Source organism: Impatiens glandulifera, chromosome 9, assembly GCF_907164915.1.
Source record: "Impatiens glandulifera chromosome 9, dImpGla2.1, whole genome shotgun sequence".
Lineage (NCBI taxonomy): Eukaryota > Viridiplantae > Streptophyta > Magnoliopsida > Ericales > Balsaminaceae > Impatiens > Impatiens glandulifera.
In genome coordinates this window covers 38,779,273-38,800,308 of record NC_061870.1, presented here as the reverse complement: position 1 = coordinate 38,800,308, position 21,036 = coordinate 38,779,273, and the positions used below count along the sequence as shown (strand labels likewise).

General features: G+C 32.6%; 1 protein-coding gene, 1 long non-coding RNA gene and 1 pseudogene across 5 annotated transcripts; all 3 read left to right on the top strand.

Annotated features, from left to right (window-relative positions):
• Positions 1–298: 298 nt before the first annotated feature.
• Positions 299–2,274, top strand: LOC124913882 (rRNA-processing protein fcf2-like). Its single transcript, XM_047454313.1, has 5 exons — positions 299–634; positions 741–801; positions 1,554–1,631; positions 1,725–1,840; positions 1,979–2,274. The coding sequence occupies exons 1-5, from the start codon at positions 414–416 to the stop codon at positions 2,085–2,087; spliced, it is 585 nt and encodes a 194-aa protein (XP_047310269.1). The 5' UTR covers positions 299–413; the 3' UTR covers positions 2,088–2,274.
• Positions 2,275–7,220: 4,946 nt separating this feature from the next.
• On the top strand, positions 7,221–12,190 carry LOC124916461 (annotated as a pseudogene).
• A 3,551-nt stretch (positions 12,191–15,741) lies between these two features.
• On the top strand, positions 15,742–20,927 carry LOC124915719. Of its 4 annotated transcripts, none has more exons than XR_007096872.1 (6): positions 15,742–15,915; positions 16,178–16,257; positions 16,360–16,489; positions 19,231–19,350; positions 20,386–20,436; positions 20,595–20,927. It is a non-coding gene; the product is annotated as an uncharacterized LOC124915719 (long non-coding RNA). The 4 variants fall into 4 exon arrangements; XR_007096875.1 differs by having other exon boundaries at positions 20,592–20,927; XR_007096873.1 differs by lacking the exons at positions 20,386–20,436; positions 20,595–20,927 and adding an exon at positions 20,051–20,379.
• Positions 20,928–21,036: the final 109 nt, after the last annotated feature.

Below are 21,036 nucleotides of genomic sequence, written 5' to 3'. Positions count from 1 at the left end.
AAAATATGAACTAGATATAAAAAATAATCAAAATTAACCACTCTAGTAATATATAGAGATTAAGAGAATAAAATAATTTCCTCAAATTATGTTACTCATTTGCTTCTAGCAAAAAAAAAAGACATAATAAAAAAAAAAAAAGGTAAAAATCACAATAGTACTAACTTAAAAACAATTTCACCACATTCGGAAAGTTCAGGGTTAAGAATTTCAAGTATTAATAGATTAAGGGTACAATTGATCTTTTATCCCAAAATAATTGTACTAGGGCTTCCTTCTTTTTATTATTCCGAAAGAACGTTCAAGTATTTGGCCGCGATCTTCTCTCTCTTCTTCTTCTTCTTTATCTTCGATCATCGACGGGATCATCTTCTTTATCGGCTCTTTTCTTGCGATCTCCGCTCTATCTCAGAATGTCCGAAAAAGGACCAATAATTGGCCTCTCGTGGGACCCAAAACTACCTTCGTTCTTATCTTCAACCACAACAGTTGGGATATTCGATAGGCCAAGCAGTGTTTTGTATAAACCCAGCAGCAGCCAACTTATTGATGGACTGTTTGTCCCGCCTAACAATCCCAAGCAGATAAACAAATTGATGCGCAAACAAGTTAAGGACACTGCTGGAAAGAGTTGGTACATACATATGTTCTTACACTAAAATCGAAGCTTCTCAGTCACATATTTACTTGTATATTTCCTTGATGATAATATATGTATATATGGTTGTGTGTCATTGCAGGTTTGACATGCCTGCTCCGACAGTCACCCCTGAGTTGAAGAAGGATCTTCAGCTATTGAAGGTTTGTGTGGGTGAAATATGTCTTCTCGATTGATTATTTTTGTCTCTCAAGTTTCTACGCTTATCTTAGTTAGTTTGAATATTTTGTATTTCTTCAGTTATGCTTCCTCCCACCAGCTTTTTCTACTATCCAATAATAATAAACAATTTCCCTGCCTGAATTCGGTTAATAAAATCAGATTCAGCATATTAAGTGTCCCTTTAACTGAAGGCATTTACCACACTTTTCTGGATGAATTAAGTGATGAACCTAATAATTATTTTCTCAAACTAAGTTAATACAAGCAATGAACATATTAAGCCTAGTCTCTTTTGTGTGACATGGTATATTTCACATTGATTTTGGATTATATTTTATTTTGAAGAAGAATAACAAAAAGAAAAAAAAAATACCTTTTATGCTCTAAGAGTATTACATAACTAGAGAATGCAAATGAGATTAGAATTGTACAGATTATTGTATTTCATCCAAACATACATAGATTCCAGTCATCTGAGTTGTCAGCACCTATTAGTCTGATGGCTTTCCCTAGCAATAGAAAGATGGTGGGTAGTGACCTTCCATCAAATTACTAAGATTACCCAAAAACAAGAGTAGCTGCCTATGGTAAGGTGCAATACTAATCTGTATCATTTGTTTATATGCTCATTCATTCTGTGAGACTTAAAAGAAAGAATGATGAAGACATTTATTTTCTTGGTTGTTCTCTTGTTTTTAGAAGGAGGATTGTCTCTAATTCCTTATTGTTGCAGTTAAGGGGTGTTATGGATCCAAAGAGGCACTATAAAAAGGGTGATTCAAGATCAAAGACACTTCCCAAGTATTTCCAGGTCATTTTCCAGCTGAAGTATATGGATTATCCATCACAATTCTAGTATTGTATTAATAATTTATCTGAGTGTCGTCATCATTATTATGTATAGGTGGGCACAGTAATAGAATCATCCTCAGAATTCTTTACAGGCAGGCTTACGAAGAAGGAAAGGAAAACAACTATTGCTGATGAGCTGCTTTCTGATCCTTCCCTTGGCGATTACAGGTAATCAAAATTATTAGATATCCCAAGGCTACTGAGAAGAAGCGGTGTAGGGGGTTTTTTGTTCAACAATGCTATTTTCTAAACCCCTTACCCTTTGATAAAATTAATAAAAAACAATGCTATTATAAACTTTTGCAGGAAGCGCAAAGTGCAAGAGATAGAAGGACATAATAGGCCTGCTGTAGTTGACAAATGGAAAATAAGGGGCAAACACTCTAGAAAACGAGCAAAGCAAAGAAGAAACTAACTTTTTCTTACATGTTAAATGTCGTCTGCTTATAAAGAGAGGTTACATTGTTTGTTTGTTGTGGATATCACTCTCACATATGACTTTGGGGTCCTTTGTCTGTTTTAACCTCTACCTTTTTTTTCTTCTTTGTCTGAGCAAACAAACAAGAATTATGCAATTGCAATATTTGTCTCTTGTTTGTTGATGTTGGCATGGGCAATTGCAATCTTTGTGGTCCATCATCTTATTTTGGCTTACATAGATTCAACTATGTTTTATCAGTGTTGCACAAGATTGTGTTTTTATTAGTCAATTGTGTTGCACAAGATTGTGTTTTTATTAGTCAATCTACCAGTGCTTGTTGTTTGAAACAATGTTATATATTTATAAATATAGGTGGTCTCACTCTCAATGAATGATATATGTGGTGAAATCAATCATGTTAGTGTCAACACCAAAATATTGTTTCAGTTATATATTACAAAAAGATTAATATTATCTTGATTTTGATCAACTGGTCATTTGTTACAAAAAGATTGTATGACCACAAAAATGTAAATTGGCCTCAAAGGAATAAAACCGATCTCATCAAAAGAATTGTACTATCACAAGACTGATCAAGCCGCCATGCTCTTTTTCTTTGCTCACCTTCCTTTACAATATGTGCTAGATTTTGTATTCGGGCCCTCTTTCATCAAAAGGCTTCTTCCAGATACACAGACAACAATCTGATTACTCAGCAGACTCATTCAAAATGAACAAGATAACTCCACAAAGAGAAAAAAATTTGGTGAACAAGATAACTCCACAAAGAGAAAAAAATTTGGTGTATATTCACTACAATCTTCGTCTTTTATTTAGGAGGACTTCATAATATAAGGAATGAGAAAATTATCTAGGAGGACTTCACAATATAAAGAATGAGAAAATAAGATGTGGGATGTTGGAGCGGATGCATTTGATTCTATGGACATGGAGGGTGTTTCTATCTTCTAAATAACAAATTTGTCTCTTGATGAACCTGAATTTGAGGTAATTTTATTTACGGATGAAGTCAATGTCGTTGATTAAACTAATTTGGATGATTTGTAATAGTTTAATAATAATTAACTATGTGTATTGTTTTTGAATTGTAATGGATATTTATGAAAAATGAATGAGTTTCTATTTTTATTTATTTTAATATTAAATTTATATAAATATTATATATATAATTTGCCGTATCCTAAACGTATCGTATCATTTATTTTCAAATTTTTTCGTATCGGCGTACCCGTATCCGATACGATACCCGTGCAACATAGCTCAACACTCACCTTATCGAGTAATTTTTATAATACAATACGTTAAACATGCATTTGTTAGCTATTTCCAAATGACAAAATAAGGTAATTCTTCAACAGACAAGAGGCCTGAGGATAACAACCAACAAATAGAAGCCTTTGCCTTGGGCATAACATCTGAAGCAACTTCAGATTTAACTTCAAAAACAATGATTTTAATGCTACCTGATTATTTAAAAAACAATTTCTGATTTGGGCTGTTTTTTTATATTGGGAAGGTAAACAAAAAAGAAATACCCTTAGCTTTGGTTTCAAACATCACTAAAGCTAAATTAATGACACCCGAAGATTTGGGTTGTTGATTCACTTGATTGTCATTTGATTTATTTATTTATTTATTTATTTATTTATTATTATTATTATTATTATTATTATTATTATTATTATATATATATATTTTTTTAGGAACCGGTTAAAACAATTTATTAAAATCCATAAAATGAGAGAGTCAATAATCAAAACTAAACAAACCCTAGTTATCACTAAAAATAACAATCAAACGACTCTAAAAATCTAATTAGTAGCAATCAAACATACGAAAAATAAAGACTACAAACAGAAATTACAAATTTTATTAAATCATAATTATCTTAATCATGATTTTTATTTCCATACCAACCTGATAATTCAACAGGTTGTTTTCCTCCTCCCTTTATCCTTCCTCTTTTCCTTCCCCTACTCTTGCAATAAAAGAGAGATAAACTGAAGAAATGGATAAATACTGTCTATTTTTTATTTTTATTTTTTTATATGAACTTTCATGAGAATTGAGAGGAAATCAATGCTTATGTATATGAGTGTGGGTCCGATTAATATGTATATTTTTTTATATTTTATATGACGTCTTATATTGAAGGAGAAATGTAGATTTTATCATTAAACTATAGCGGAATATTCACGTATATCACTGAACTAATTTTTGTTTGTTCATACAACTGTAGTTGAACTTAATGTTCATCTATATCACTGTCGTTAAATGATGACACATGTGATTGACATGTCATTTTTTTAAAATTAATATATATATTATATTTTATTTTTATTCATAATTTTTAAATAATAAAATTTTTATATTTTCATAGGCATTAACCAAAAAATATAAACATTTTGAGAGACTAACAATAATTTACTTTTTATTTAATTAATATTTTTCAACATTTATTTTTATTATCGGATTTTATTATTTAGAAATGTTAATAAAAATAAATGTTGAAAATATATTAATTAAAAAAAATGAATTATTGTTAATGTTTCTCAAAATGTATAATTTATTTGATTAATGCCTTTGAAAATATAAATTAAGTTTATTATTTAGAAATAGTGAATAAAAATAAATATATAATATATATTAATTTTATAAAAATGATATGCCAATCACTCGTGTCATCATTTAACGAAAAATTTAACGGATTTGAATGTTTTTGTCCAGTAGTGACATAGATGAACATTAAACTCAACTATAGTGGTATGAACGAACAAAAAATAGTTCAGTGATATACATGAATATTCTGTTATAGTTAAATGATAAAATTGACATTCTTTCTCTTATATTGACTGTTGTTTCATAACTTATTATTAAATACTCATCCACTTTATCTTTTATTTTTATTTTTATTATTCTTTTAATGAAATTAGTATTTTATTTTTTTTATTCTTTTTATATAGTCTTTTCTTAGGCCTTGTTTGGTTGGATATATATATGAGAGTAAATGGATACTCGGGTCGTATTGTGGGTTAACCCGTTCATAAACTTAAAACGGTTAAAAATAAAATTAAAAATACTATAGGTATGATTCGAACTTGCAACCTAACAAAATAAGAACAACCCTTTAACCAACTAAGATAATAACACTTTATATTTTAAATTCAACACCAAATTGATGAACGCTTTTAACAATATAAGTTCAATTTTTTAACTAACTAATATATATATATATATAATGATGCTTAATTTTTAAAGTGTCCGGATTGCCAGGTCGAGAACTGTGGTTAATTTGGATATATATGTGAGAGTAAATGGATATTTGAGTCAGATTGTGGGTTGACTCGCTTATACACTTAAAACGATTAAAAATAAAATTAAAAATGCTATAGGTATGGTTCGAACTTGCAACATAACAAAACAAATACAATATTTTAACCAACTAGGCTAATAAAACTTTATATTTTAAATTCAACACCAAATTTGATGAACGCGGTAGTTCATCAATAGTTTTTCATAATTCTCTTTTGACTCTTTAGTGAGCAATAATGAAAAAAATTCTGTCATATTTATAAAGACAGGGGACATAACTCATATGTATATAGTAAGTCTCGTCTGAACTACTTTAATGGTAGTCTTTACATAATATGGGGAAGAAGTAGACTCTAGAGGTCAAACTAATTGAGTTGAGGAATCAAACTGTATCAATTGTTTTAGAGATCGTTCTGCAATGTGAGAGTAAATGGATACTTGAGTCGGATTGTGAGTTGACCCGCCCATAAACTTAAAACGGTGAAAAATAAAATAAATAATGTTATCACATTTTTACCGTAATATTTTTTTCACGTTTTTTTATATTATTACTCGTGTAAATGCATGAGATATATGCTAGTAATAACTAAAAATCCAAAATTTCATTTTAAATTCCTACTTAAGAACCTCTCATTTAAAACGGTCTAGCTACCCCAAATAAAACCCAGGTTAAAAAAAAAACTTTAGACTCAACAAATTACAGGTTATTTGACTGTCATGATTAAAAACTAATTAAAACAATGAAGTTAAAAACTAATTAAAACAATGGATTATGGTCGGGAAATATGTTTTATTTATTAAAGTACAACTGCGCGCTAAGCTGCATATTTTGGCATTACAAATTGCTAGGGTCATATCGGTAATATAAATAATATTATTATTGGTATTGATATTTTATGTAACATTTTGTCTTAATTAAAACAAACACCATTTCTTTTTATTTCATGTCAACATCTTAATTTTGAATAGGGGAGACAATATAAATAAAAAATGAATTTTGCATTTTATTGTACTAGTTTATTTGCTTAATTTTGTTAACCATCCAAAAGTTTATTTATTTATTTGTAATAATTAAGGATTTTTGTGCCCATCAACTAATCCATATAAAATAATTAAACTAACACACAATATAACTTATCATAATAATTTCTCACTTTAATATGATATTTCTTTGAGATTTGAACTTGAACCCATTGGGTGATGAGTAGCATCCAAAAGTTTATATTAGCATTACAGTTTTCAAGAAGATGTTACTTTGAACCGTTAATTAGTTTTTGGGAATTAGCTTCTCTATTCTCTATGTGTATTTGTTTGATGTTTCAACTTAGAGGAATCAATGGACTTTTTTTTTTGTAAGGTGACATAGTGGACTTGCAAGATCTAAGGGGGCTCACCAAAACTTGCATGATGGCTAGCTTTGATTCATTTGTTTATCCGTTGGCCCTCTTTTGATTAGCAGATTTTTGTTGACTCACAATTGAGAAACTTTTGATCATTCAAATCAACCTAAAATATGTTTAAAAACAATTCAGAGAAATTATTATTATGTAATAAAAGAAGAAATAAGTTAAGTAATTTGCATATAAAATGGCAAGTATGGTCCTGACTTCAATAATTTCAAGAAAAGAAAGAAAATGTAAACATCAATTTCATCATATGTAATAATAGAATACATCATTCGAGGGTGATGGATTGTGTTATTAAATGAATGCTTCATATGTAATAGAATATGTTTGAGGAGGACTAATTTGGTGCACCGTGCATGCCCATTGATCAGTTTAACTCAATCGATTAATGAAGGGGTGGGGGAGAGAGAGAGCGAGACAGACTGAGAAAACGAAGTCGGTTCCATTTCAGAAGCTATTCAGTTTCGCAGATGGTGTTGATTACATCCTAATGCTAGCGGGGACAGTGGGTGCAATTGGCAATGGAATCTGCATGCCTCTAACAGCAGTCCTATTGGGTGAACTCGTAGATACCTTTGGCAGCCAAACAGCCACAACGCAACAACTTGTCCAAAATGTTTCCAAGGTCTTCTTCTTCTTCACAAACAATTTCACACCGTATGCAATTCATCATCTAATTCATTATAAGCTCTTACTCTCTCAGGTATCTCTCAAGTATGTTTACTTGGCAGTGGGATGTGGAATTGCTGCATTTTTGCGTATTATTTCTTGCAAACACCAACTAATTCTAATTATAAACAAAACAAAACAGTACAATTATTATTATTACTAATATTATCTTTCTCATGCAGAGGTTGTATGTTGGATGGTGACCGGCGAAAGACAGTCTGCGCGTATTCGTTGCTTATACTTGAGAAGCATCTTAGGACAAGAAATTGGGTATTTTGACAAGGAAACAAGTAGTGGAGAAATTATGGGGAGGATTTCAGGAGATACATTTCTCATTCAGGATGCTATTGGTGAAAAGGTTATATAAACAAACAAACAAACAAACAAACATAGTTATGCGCCAAAATTGAATTGAATTGATCTTGTTCTTATTCTCCTTATAATTCCATTCCAATTACAACAACTCCTACAACTAACCTGGTTGTGCTGCAGGTGGGTAAATTCATACAGCTTGTGGCTACATTCGTGGGCGGCTTCATTATAGCTCTAATAAAGGGATGGCTTCTCACACTTGTCTTGCTCTCTTCAATTCCCCTGCTCGTCATCTCTGCTGGCACCATGACCATTGTCATATCAAAGCTAACATCGCGTAGCCAGGATGCTTATACTGAAGCAGCAATTCTTGTTGAAGAGACAATTGCGTCAATAAGAACTGTATAAATATACATTTATATATATAGGATCATGATGCAATCAATTAGTGGCTAATTAAAAATGTTGCTGGTGGTGTAAATAATTAAGAATGAATGAATGAATTATGTCTACAGGTTGCATCTTTTAATGGAGAGGGAAGAGCTATAGAGAAATATGACAAGACACTGGTTATAGCATATAGATCAGGAGTGCAAGCAGGGTTGGCTGCAGGGTTCGGATCTGGTTTGTTTATGTTTGTATTGTTCTGCACTTATGCTATGGCAGTATGGTATGGTGGTACATTAATACTACATGGAGGCAGAGGCGGCTACACAGGAGGAGATGTAATCAATGTAGTAGCTGCTGTCTTAGCGGGTTCCTAGTGAGTATATCTACTTACTACTAATCTACTACAGTAATACTTAATACTTACTTACTAGGCTGTTGTGTTAATAATATCCATTGCAATTTGCATGTGAATTGTGATCTCAGTTCCTTGGGACAGGCATCACCCTGCATGAGCGCATTTGCCTCTGGAAAAGTTGCAGCCTTCAAAATGTTGGACACCATGTCGATCAATACTAATAATACAGATTCACCACATCATGACATGATATTGATCAACCCTTACGATAAGAAAGGAAAGGTTTTGTTGGATAGCGACCTACGTGGTCACATACAACTCAGGGACCTCTACTTCTCTTATCCAACCAGATCAGATGACCGCCCCGTACTCAGTGGCCTCTCTCTTTCTATACCCAGCGGTGCTACTATGGCTTTAGTTGGCCAAAGTGGGAGTGGAAAATCCACCGTAATTAGCTTGTTGTTAAGGTTCTACGATCCACTATCCGGTCACATTCTAATAGACGGTGTCAATCTCAAAGACTTTCAGTTGCAATGGATAAGACAAAAGATGGGTGTTGTTAGCCAAGAGCCCGTCTTATTTTCCACCACCATCAAAGACAATATCGCCTATGGAAAGAATGACGCCACAATCAACGAGATAACAACCGCCACTCAGCTTGCCAATATCTCCAACTTCATACATAAACTGCCACAGGTAATAATAATTAATCTTGGTACATATAAGTAGAGATTTATTTATTATTGATCTTCTATTCAAGTATTTGCTAGGGACTTGAAACAATGGTCGGAGAACATGGAATGCAACTGTCCGGGGGGCAGAAACAGAGAATTGCTGTCGCTAGAGCCATTCTCAAAGACCCTAGAATTCTACTGTTGGATGAAGCCACCAGTGCTCTTGATGCCGAGTCTGAGAGGGTTTTGCAGCAGGCGCTGGATCGGGTTATGGTCAACCGAACCACACTCGTTGTGGCCCACCGCTTGACCACTGTAAATAATGCAGACATGATCGCTGTCATCCACCAAGGAAAGATTGTTGAGAATGGTTGGTTGGTTCTTCTCACTCAATATATCTCTATTCAATTTTTGTTCATGTTCATATTCATATTCCTTCTTTTATAAGGTTCGCATGCTGAACTAGTACAAGATCCCAATGGAGCCTACTCCCAGCTTATACGATTGCAAGAGCAAATGGTCAGTAACAAATCAGAAAAAAATGTTCAAGGCATAGCAAAAGAGATCACATTGAATTCTCTAAGCAACTCAAATCTAGGAGGTGCATGTTCTAGAATAAGCAAGCATTGGTCGTCAGCAACAACAACAGCAAAAACAACAACAGTTGAAGAAGAATCCCCAGAAGAAGAGGCTGAAAACAACAACAATAACAAAAACTTTGTAGTCCCACTCTGTCGTCTTGTTTACCTGAACAAGCCAGAGCTACCAGTTCTGATAATGGGTTCGGTAGCTGCAGTGTTGAGTGGGTTAGTCATGCCAGTTTATGGAGCACTTCTATCCTACATGATAAAAACGTTCTATGAGCCACCCCATGAGCTGAGGAGAGAGTCGAGATTCTGGGCTTTGATGTTTGCTATTCTTAGCATAGCAACTCTAGTGGCAATGCCATTAAGGTCATACTTATTTGGGTTGGCTGGATGTAGGCTAATACAAAGAGTACGGTCCATGTGTTTCAAGAGGGTGGTCCACATGGAAATGAGCTGGTTCGATCAGCAACAACACTCCACCGGGGCCATTGGAGCAAGACTTTCCACAGACGCCGCTCTTCTGAGAGCGTTGGTGGGAGACACCCTGGCTTTGATTCTTCAGAATGCTGCAACTGCAATCTCTGGAGTGGCCATTGCATTTCAGGCAAATTGGCTTTTGGCTCTTATTATTCTTGCAATGGTACCTCTAATGGCTGCCAATGGTTACCTTCAGGTCAAGTTCATAGGCGGTTTTAGTGCTGATGCAAAGGTGAGCTAGATAGTTGTTAGATAATAAATAAATAAATAAATAAAATGATGAAATGAAAAGGGTGCATACATGAATCAATGATGATGCAGAAACTATATGAAGAAGCCACTCAAGTTGCGAGTGATGCTGTTGCAAATATAAGAACAGTTGCTTCATTCTGTGCGGAAGAGAAGGTGAATGAGATGTACAGTAAGAAATGTGAAGCTCCAATTAAGGCAGGAATTAAGCAAGGGGTAATCAGCGGGGCAGGTTATGGTTTCTCATTGTTCCTCCTATTTCTGGTTTATGCTATCAGCTTTTATGCAGGATCCAAACTCATTCGTTCTGGCAACATATCATTTCCTGAAGTTTTTCGGGTCTGTCGACTGATCCAATCTTTCCTTCTAATATACTTACTACTACTTTCTGATATATATATATTTATATTTCTCTCCCTTATCTGTGGCCTGCAGGTATTCTTTGGGCTGAGTATGGCTACAATTGGGGTGTCCCAATCATTGGCTTTCAGTCCTGATACAAGTAGAGCCAAGATTGCAGCAGCATCTGTGTTCGCCATCCTAGACCAAAAATCAAAGATAGATTCCAGCTATGAATCATCAGGAACAACATTGGATGAAGTGAATGGAGAGATAGAGCTTCGGAATGTCTGCTTTAGGTATCCCACAAGGCCTGACACTCAAGTTCTAAGAGATGTTTGTTTGACCATTCAACCAGGCAAGGTAACACAATAAAAGAATCTAAAGTAACTAACTAGTGATGAGATGAATCGATCCTGAGAAATAAATAATAATAATAATAATAATAATAATAATGATGGATGTTGTTGATTATTAATTAGACAGTGGCTTTGGTTGGAGAAAGTGGGAGTGGGAAATCGACAATAATACATCTATTGCAGAGGTTTTATGAGCCTAATTCTGGGAAGATATTGGTAGACATGGTGGATATTCAACAGCTGAATCTAAAGTGGCTAAGGCAGCAGATGGGATTGGTGAGCCAAGAGCCTCTCTTGTTCAATCAAACCATACGATACAACATCGCCTACGGATGTTCACAGAACGCCCATGTTTCAGAAACTGATGTTATGGAAGCAGCTCTGTTGGCTAATGCCCACGAATTCATCAGTGGTTTAGAACAGGTATCATACTACCTGGTTAATACATACCTGTTTATCTGGTATCGTACATTTCTTTCTTAGTCCTTCATGATCGAAAATACACTGTTCTCGTTGAAAAGGGGTATGAGACGATTGTTGGGGAGAGAGGAATCCAGTTGTCTGGTGGACAGAAACAACGGATCGCGATTGCACGAGCAATAGTCAAGGCACCGAAGATATTGCTACTAGACGAGGCCACCAGCGCGTTGGACGCAGAGTCAGAAAGGCTAGTTCAGGAGGCGTTGGATCGAACAATGACAGACAGGACGACGGTGGTCGTGGCTCACAGGCTATCCAGCGTCAAAGATGCGGACTTGATTGTGGTGCTCAAAGACGGAGTCATTGCTGAGAAAGGCAATCATCAATCTCTTATCAATCGCAACAACGGCATCTACGCGTCCCTCGTTGCAATATTGGCTACTGTTAACAAGGCCGCCGCCACCACCCATTCCATCCCTATTGCTTCGACCGGCTCTATTAATGCTTCACAGCCCCCTTGTGAGTGAGTCCTCTACAGAAGCTTGTTTGTTAATTTATTTAGAAGTTTTTTTTTTTCTTCTCAACATTGTTTAACTAAATCAAAATTATTTGAATTTTAATTGGTTGAATTAATATGAAAATAATGGAGACATTATTAATTTGAAAATTTATCTTATCTATTTGAGACATTACTACATATACATGGGAGACAAATCTCAATTTCAAAACTGGATGGAAGACATAATATAATAATCTTAATAATCGAACACCATACATAAAGTTCTTTAATTCTTTTGTTTTATTTTAATTAGTTAATTGTATCTGGCATATTTAAAGGCTTAATGTCACTTTTATAAAAAATTAAAAATTAATACATAAATAAATTAAAGTTCTTTATGAACAAACATTTTGAATGACAATAAAGAAAAAAATACAAATTAATTATCTAAATCACAAAATATACATAATTTTTATTTAATATATCAAGTTACACTTATCTAATTAAATAATTTAATATATTTATTAAATTTATTAAGTAATATAATTAATGTTTTTCTTGTTAGATATTTTTTTTTTTAAAACGGTTAAAATATTTTATTAAAATCTCAAAAGTGAGAGGGTCAAGAATCAAAACTAGACAAATTCTAACTATAATTAAAAGATAACAATCAAATGACCCTAAAGAAACTGATTAATAATCATCAAACATACAAAAAAACAAAAATTACAAATTGTATCAAATCAGAATTATTCAAATCAGAATTTTTATTTCCATACTAACATGATGTTTCAATAGATTGTCTTCCTTTTGTAATGAAAGAGGGTGAAGTGAAGATGATGATGATGAGTACTGTCTATTCTCATTTTGATTTTTTCCTTTATATGAACCCGTTCTAATTTAATAAAAAAAATATTCTTCAGGAATTCTGAGCTCTTCACCTTGTTGTTCTCAACTTGAATTTTTAGTTTTGGAATCCTCAACAACTTTGGATTCCTCTATATCAACCTTAAAATTCTCTCTTTCTCTTGATTAACTTGAGTATTTTCCTCTTTGTTTTCATCAGCAACCATTTCAACTTGATTGGATTAAGAATCCTGAACTATCTCTTCAATATGATTAAGTTGAGGTTCCACCTCCTTCATCGTACTGTTTTCGTCTTATACATAATTTTTTCTTTATCTTCTGTTTCCTAATCTTTAACAACATTTTGTTCTTTGATAATAGGCACATTTGTTTCATTTTCCTGTATCTTTACTTTCTAGCCTTTATAAATTTTTTGATCTTTTTCCTTAGCTAAATCATAATTTGGGTTTGCATGTTGGAAGGTATTGCAGAAAGTGCATATGTATGCCTCCACTCCTAAGTGAATTCCATGACAGTAGGTTTTTATTTTGTCTACTATTGTCCTACTATTCAGCAATGTGCTTCTAAGATGCACTTCAATGCTAATTCCAGTAAATGATATGTGCTCTCATCCTTCAGTAATTGGGTCCATGTATAATGGCGTACCCAATAAACCTGCAAAATGACTAAGAGCTTCTACATTATACATATGTGCTGCATGTGCATGGATATTCCAAAGTTTGAACCATATCTAAGTTATTTCTTTAGACTTACTTAATAGGTTCAAATCTCCAGACAATCTTTCCAACTTCATGTAGTTGGATCCAATATATGTATGCCAATTTTTCAGAATTTCATCCAGATTTGATCCCTTCTTAAATTTTAGAAAGTAGAGATCATGTACATTCGCTGAAATTTTCTCCAATTCTTTTTTCCTCCTATTGCTTCATAAGTGTCTCTTTGGTGACTATGAAGGAAACTCTATTCTTTCTTATGTAGTTTCCCACCACTAAATTTTACCATTCCTAACACAATTTTCTTCTACTATAGCAGGCAATTTAAATTCAAAAGAAGAATTCAGTACATCCATTTTTGTCTGTACATTGTCCAAGTAGATTTTTTCTCTGTATGCATGATCTTCAACATTTTTCTCAATGTTATTTTTCCAGACTTCATTGATTTTCCATTTAGATTTACTTCTGATAGTATAGGTCTTTGATTTAGGAGCATTCATAAACTCCCTCATTGTTGCAACATACCATTTTACTATCACTTCATATTCATCCTTCTTGAGTAATTCCAATCTTGGAGATAATGAATGTTAAAATGGACGATTGTGCTATGTATTTTCTCCTTGCTGATTACAATCTCTCATTTCTTAGCATGCATCAAGAGTTTAGTGATTTGGTTTTTTAGTCCAAATAAATTTTACCTTTGATTATACCCTATCATCCAAACTCCTTATTTCTTTCCCTTGATCACTGCATTATTTTTAAAAGGTTTTTGGGCAACAATTGGGTTTTTGTTGATTTCCTACACTTTTTCGTTAATAATTTCTTCAGCTATTTTGTTAATTTCCTTCTTTATAGTTTCTTTGACTCTTTTAAGAACAAAGTAATGCACTTCTATGGCCTTGACTCCTTTAAGAACAAAATCCTCCACTTCTTTTGCCTTGTTGTTTTCTTTTTACCCATATTCCAATAAGACTTTAGAACAGGGGATTAAAGTCAGAACAACAATCTTGAAACGATCTTATTCAAACCTTAGACGATTTTTCCTGATGTGCTGAACGTGCCAGACGTAACTGTCGTGTCGATCGTGCCAACGGTATTTACTCCGACCATGTTTCCCGTAACCGACTACCAAATCAACTAAATTGCGCGACCGAACAATTGTGCCGAACATGCGGACCGTGCCGAACATGCCGATTGTGCCAAACTTGTCGACAATCTTCATTTCGACGCAATTCTTGATTGAATATGAGAATGTGCACGTATTTGAGAAAGAAATTCAAGATTCCATCGCTAGAAAATTCTCGCCAAAAATCTTTTAAGGTTTTCTCTCGTTTTCTTTCTATATATTTTTTTTTGGGAAAACAGTTAAAACCATTTCATTAAAATCTCAAAAGTGGGAGGGTCAAGAATCAAAGTTACACTACAACAAAATATACTTTCAGCAACCCTTATATGCCAACGCATATTAAGCGTGGGTAAAAACTAAAAGAAAAAAACTTTTGTCACCCTTATACTTATACCACCCCCTTTATTTTGTTTTATATAAAAAACTTATAATTTAAGTATTCTAAATTTTAATGTTTTTTTATGTTTTATTTTTAAATTTATAAATATTTTATCTCATTATTTTAATTTTTTAATTAAATTTAATTTAAAATTTTATTAATAGTAAAATTTAATTATTACTTTTTATACAACATATTTTAAAATTTTCTTTACAGTATTATTAATTTTTTTTTATTAATATCTGTCTTATTTCATTATTATTTAAATTTAATTAAATAAAAAATAAAAAATAATATAAACTAAAAGTAAATAAATTAAACATTATATTATATTTAAGAATAAGAATTTAACTTATATATATTTTTTTAAATTAAGAATCAGTATACATCAAATATAAAAAAGAAAAGAAAAAAAAAGCCAATAATTATTAGGAAATCAGTATACATAAAAATAAAAAATAAAATAAAGCCCAATACCCCATTCATTCTCTGTTTTCTACCTCCGACTCTTCATTTTCTAACCTAACCAGTTCATCTCAGACTCTCTTCTTTCCCGTTCTCATTCTCCCTCTCCAAATTCAATTCAATTCAAATGGAAGATCAGCTCACCGATGACCAGATCTACGAATTCAAGGAAACCTTCAGTCTCTTCGATAAAGATAAAGATGGTAATGTTTTTGTATATCATAGTTCATTAGTCCGCTTATTTTCTCTCAGATCTATCTATGTGTTTATTTCATTGTGCCTATTTGTTTAATGCTCATCTCTCTATTCTCCTTCCCGACCCCATTTTGATCGGATCCAACATTCTCATACATCTGTATTTCCATTCATATATAGAAGGAGATTTAGATTTACACATATATCATAGTTAGTACATATTTATATATATATTTCCTGTTTTATAATTCTTCTAATGGAGAGGTACAGTCGAACATCGTCTATGGAAGGTACACAGTCTGATCCGCCGGTGGAGTGAAGTTCTCAAGCCGAAGATACAGGTCTTGAAGGTAATAAGTCAGTTTATGAACCTTCAATTTTGTCGAATTCCATCTGCACTAGCCTCGATTTGGATCGAATTGGTAATGTGAAATTCTATTTGCAAAATGCAGAGCCTCTGTGGCTGGTGCTGAATCTTATCCTGAATTCCCAAAAGAGCTTGATTGTATTTACTACTTGAGGACTGGTTTATGTGGATATGGTGCTTGATGTCGGTTCAACCATCCCCGGGATCGAAGTCTGGTAATGCTATGAAATCTTTTAGGGTGTGTTTGATAACCCTGGAATTGGAATTGGAGGGTTCAATTCCAATTCTTATGTTTGTTAGACACTTTAATATTAAGAATTGGAATTGGAATTAGAATTCCAATGGAATTCAATATAGTGTAATTTGATAGTTCTCAATTCCTATCTTTTTAGGTCGGAATTATAATTCCAAATTAACATGTTTTTCATGTTTTTGACATTTTAACACGTTTTTCACACATTAAACACGTTTTACACGTTTTTCACACGTTTTTTATACGTTTAACATATTTTCATATTTTGGCACGTTTAACACGTTTTTGGCACGTTTAACACGTTTTTGACACATTTAACACGTTTTTCACGTCCTTGACACGTCTAACACGTTTAACATGATTTTCACTTTTTTAACACGTTTAACACGTTTTTGTCACGTTTAACACGTTTTGACATATTTAACACGTTTTTCACGTCCTTGACATGTTTAACACGTTTTTGACACATTTAACACGTTTTTCACGTCTTTGACACGTTTAATACGTTTCTGACACGTTTAACAGGATTTTCACATTTTTAACACGTTTTTGACACGTTTAACATGATTTTCACGTTTTAACACGTTTTTGTCACGTTTAACACGTTTTGACACATTTAACACGTTTTTCACATCCTTGACATGTTTAACACGTTTTTGACACATTTAACACGTTTTTCACGTCTTTGACACGTTTTTCACGTCTTTGACACGTTTAACATGTTTTTGACACGTTTAACATGATTTTCACGTTTAACACGTTTTTGACACGTTTAACACGTTTTTTTTATATTTTGGCACATTTTGCACGTTTAACAAGTTTTTCACATATTTAACACGTTTTTGACGCGTTTAACACATTTTCACGTTTTTGACACATTTAACACGTTTTTTTACGTTTTTGACATGTTTAACGCGTTTTCACGTTTTTGACACATTTACCACGTTTTTTTTACGTTTTCGACACGTTTACCACATTTTTGACACGTTTTACACGTTTTTCACGTTTTGGCACGTTTAACAAGTTTTTCACATATTTAACACGTTTTTGACACGTTTAACACGTTTTCACGTTTTGGACACATTTAACACATTTTTTTACGTTTTTGACACGTTTACCACATTTTTGACACGTTTAACACGTTTTGGCATGTTTAACAAGTTTTTCACATATTTAACACGTTTTTGACACGTTTAAAATGTTTTCACGTTTTTGACACATTTAACACATTTTTTTACGTTTTTGACACGTTTAACATGTTTTCACGTTTTTAACACATTTAACACTTTTTTTACGTTTTTGACACGTTTACCACATTTTGACACGTTTAACACGTTTTTCACGTTTTGGCATGTTTAACAAGTTTTCACATGTTTGGAACGTTTAACACGTTTTTGACACGTTTTCATGTTTTTAACACGTTTAAAACGTTTTTAACACGTTGTTGACACGTTTCACATGTTTTTACGTTTTTGACACGTTTGACACATTTTAAACACATTTAACACGTTTAACACGTTTTTCACGTTTTGACACGTTTAACAATTTTTTCACTTATTTGACACATTTAACACATTTTTGATACGTTTAACACGTTTTTAAGTTTTTGATAGGTTTAACACGTTTTAAACCTATCAAAACGTGTGAAAAACATGTTAAACATATTAAAAATGTCAAAAAAATGTTAAATGTGCCAAAAATGTGGAAAACGTGTGAAAAAACGTGAAAACGTGTAAAAAACGTGAAAACATGTTAAAACGTGTAAAAAACATGAAAGATCTGTGAAAATGTGAAAAACTTGTTAAAACGTGTGAGAAACGTAAAAAACGTGTTAAAACGTGTAAAAACGTGAAAACGTTTGAAAACGTGAAAAACGTGTTAAAACGTGAAAAACGTGAAAAACGTGAAAAACGTGAAAACGTGAAAACGTGAAAAGCGTGTTTATATGTGTAAAAAACGTGAAAACGTGTTAAAATGTGTAAAAAACGTAAAAACGTGTGAAAACGTGTGAAAAATGTGAAAAACGTGAAAAACGTGTGAAAAACGTGAAAACGTGAAAAACGTGTAAAAAACGTGAAAAACAGGTGAAAAACGTGAAAAACGTTTGAAAACGTAAAAAACGTGTGAAAATGTAAAAAACGTGTTAAAACGTGTGAAAAATGTCAAAAACGTATTAAATGTGCAAAAACGTGAAAACATATTTTAAAAGTTAATATTTTGAACTGATATTTTATTTTACAAACATTGGAATTAGAATTGAATTACAATTCTATCATTTTACAAACATAGGAATTGGAATTGAATTACAATTCTATCGTTTTTCCAAACATAGGAATTGGAATTGAATTACAATTCTATCATTTTTCCAAACATAGGATTTGAATTGTAATTCAATGCCAATTCTCATGGAATTGGAATTAGAATTCCAATTCCAATTCCAATTCCCTCTCATCAAACACACCCTTAGGGTTTTATTTAAGGGTTTCAAACTAATATCTCTTATGATTTGATCTGATATTTCACCATGTTTATAGTTAGTGACAAGTCTGGATAACTAGGTTAAATTTGATTTAAATGGTTAATAATAGATGATGAGTGGTCCGATAAGAGCAGTAGGCTGACCTGTTTGTCAAGTATTTCTTCTTCCAATTTCATTGGAATTCTCCTTCATCACAAAAACTTCAAATTCTTTACATTTTACAGTATTATATGAGAACGGGCATGTGCAAATTTGGGGCTTCATGTAAGTATCACCATCCACGACAGGGAGGTGGAACTATTGGCTCTGTGACATTCAACATATCTGGTCACCCTTTGAGATCGGTAGAGAACTTTGTTGAATCTTTGATCTTTATCTTTATCTTTCATTTACCTGACCCTAAATGTACAACTTTTGTTTCAGGGTGAAATAGAGTGTTCTTACTATGACCATTTGTTCACTTACTTTCCATTTGGAAACTCTTAAAATTTTTGGATCTGAATTTGGATCCACATGAGAAACTAACTACATGTAGTTTGCATGAGTTTGCATGTTATTGATAATTGTCTTCTTGATGATGTCCATGGAGAAAACAAAAACTGACTTCAAATATTGTTTGTTTTTATTGGATTTTTTAAGTAATGCATTCTTGTGTTGCATTTTTTTGTGGTTTACAAGATCTTTTAGCCTTCATTAGTGCCTCAAGTGAGATTACTTACCTCTCTTAGAAGTTATTTTTAGTGATTCAACTCAGAATTCTTGAAAGATTTTTGATTTGATTGTAGAGATAAGTAGTCCACTTTAGTACCATAGCACAAGTAATGAATTCTCAAAACTTGATATAAATATATTAATTCATTGAATTGGGTTAGTTTTCTAATAGCTTCTCCATATGTTGATTGGTTACCAGATCAAGAACTTGCATCAAGCTGTTCTCTACCAAAACCTAAACATAATAACATCTGCACATGTAATCCTAAGCTTGTCAATATTTCATAAGAAAAAAAAATTATTTACAAAAACTATCTTTGTATGATGTTAAAGAAATGCAGGAAATGAGCGGGAAATTGTGCTATTTCTGGTATTGGAGTCAGTAGTATTGCAACTCTAGAAAAAGACGAAGCTTAAAGGTGAACAAGAGCATGATGTTTTTGAAAAAATTGGTAAATTAAACTCTTAGAACATAACTATGCACCATTATTATGTGTGATATTATTCTTGTAGAGATATTTTCTAGTGTGTGCGCTCAAGTGTAAAGATTGCCCATATTCAAATTGTCAAAGGATAAAATGTAGTAATGTTTTAAGAACTTTTCTCTCATGGGAGCTAATTACTCGAATTATTATTTGTGTTTTTGTGGAAAATAATTTGGTTTGCAGGAAATGTCTTCAGAATCTAGGTCAAAGTCCAAAGATAAAAAGGCAATTCAGGTATTTCGTTTTTCATAATTTTTATAAAGGGTTCTTTTTTTCTTTTTTTCACCTTTCGACGCTTTCATTCCCGTAAGTATAGAAAAAGTGGCAAAGCTTCAAACAAAGAGGTTGTTCATTTAATTGATTTTAATGAATTTTATTGTTGATTAAAGCAGGAGTCGGGCGACAAAGAAGGCTCATTTAGTAGATAGCGAGCAACAAGTAGAGGAAGCGAGCCTCTATCGGAGAAGCCATTGCACGCTAACCTCTCTCTACTTTGAAGCGAGATGTGGCTAACAAAATGCCTTTTATTGATCTGGTTTCCTACAAATGCTCGTGCGGTGTAGTGAAAGAGATGATGAAATTTTCAATTATCGAGGCCGGAAAAAAAGGAGAACTCAAGAGTAAGAGTGGCAAGTTGTATTAGCTTAAAGAAATAAGTACTTTATAAAAATATTCCATATTTCTATTAAAAAGTATAAAAGTATGAATAGTTTCTTAAGTTTGGTTAAGGGGTTGTTGAATATATAAGACTTTGTTAATTTTGGTATTTTATTTAATTTATAAAGAAAATTAAAATAACATCGAAAATAAAAGAAGAAATAAAATAATTTTAAA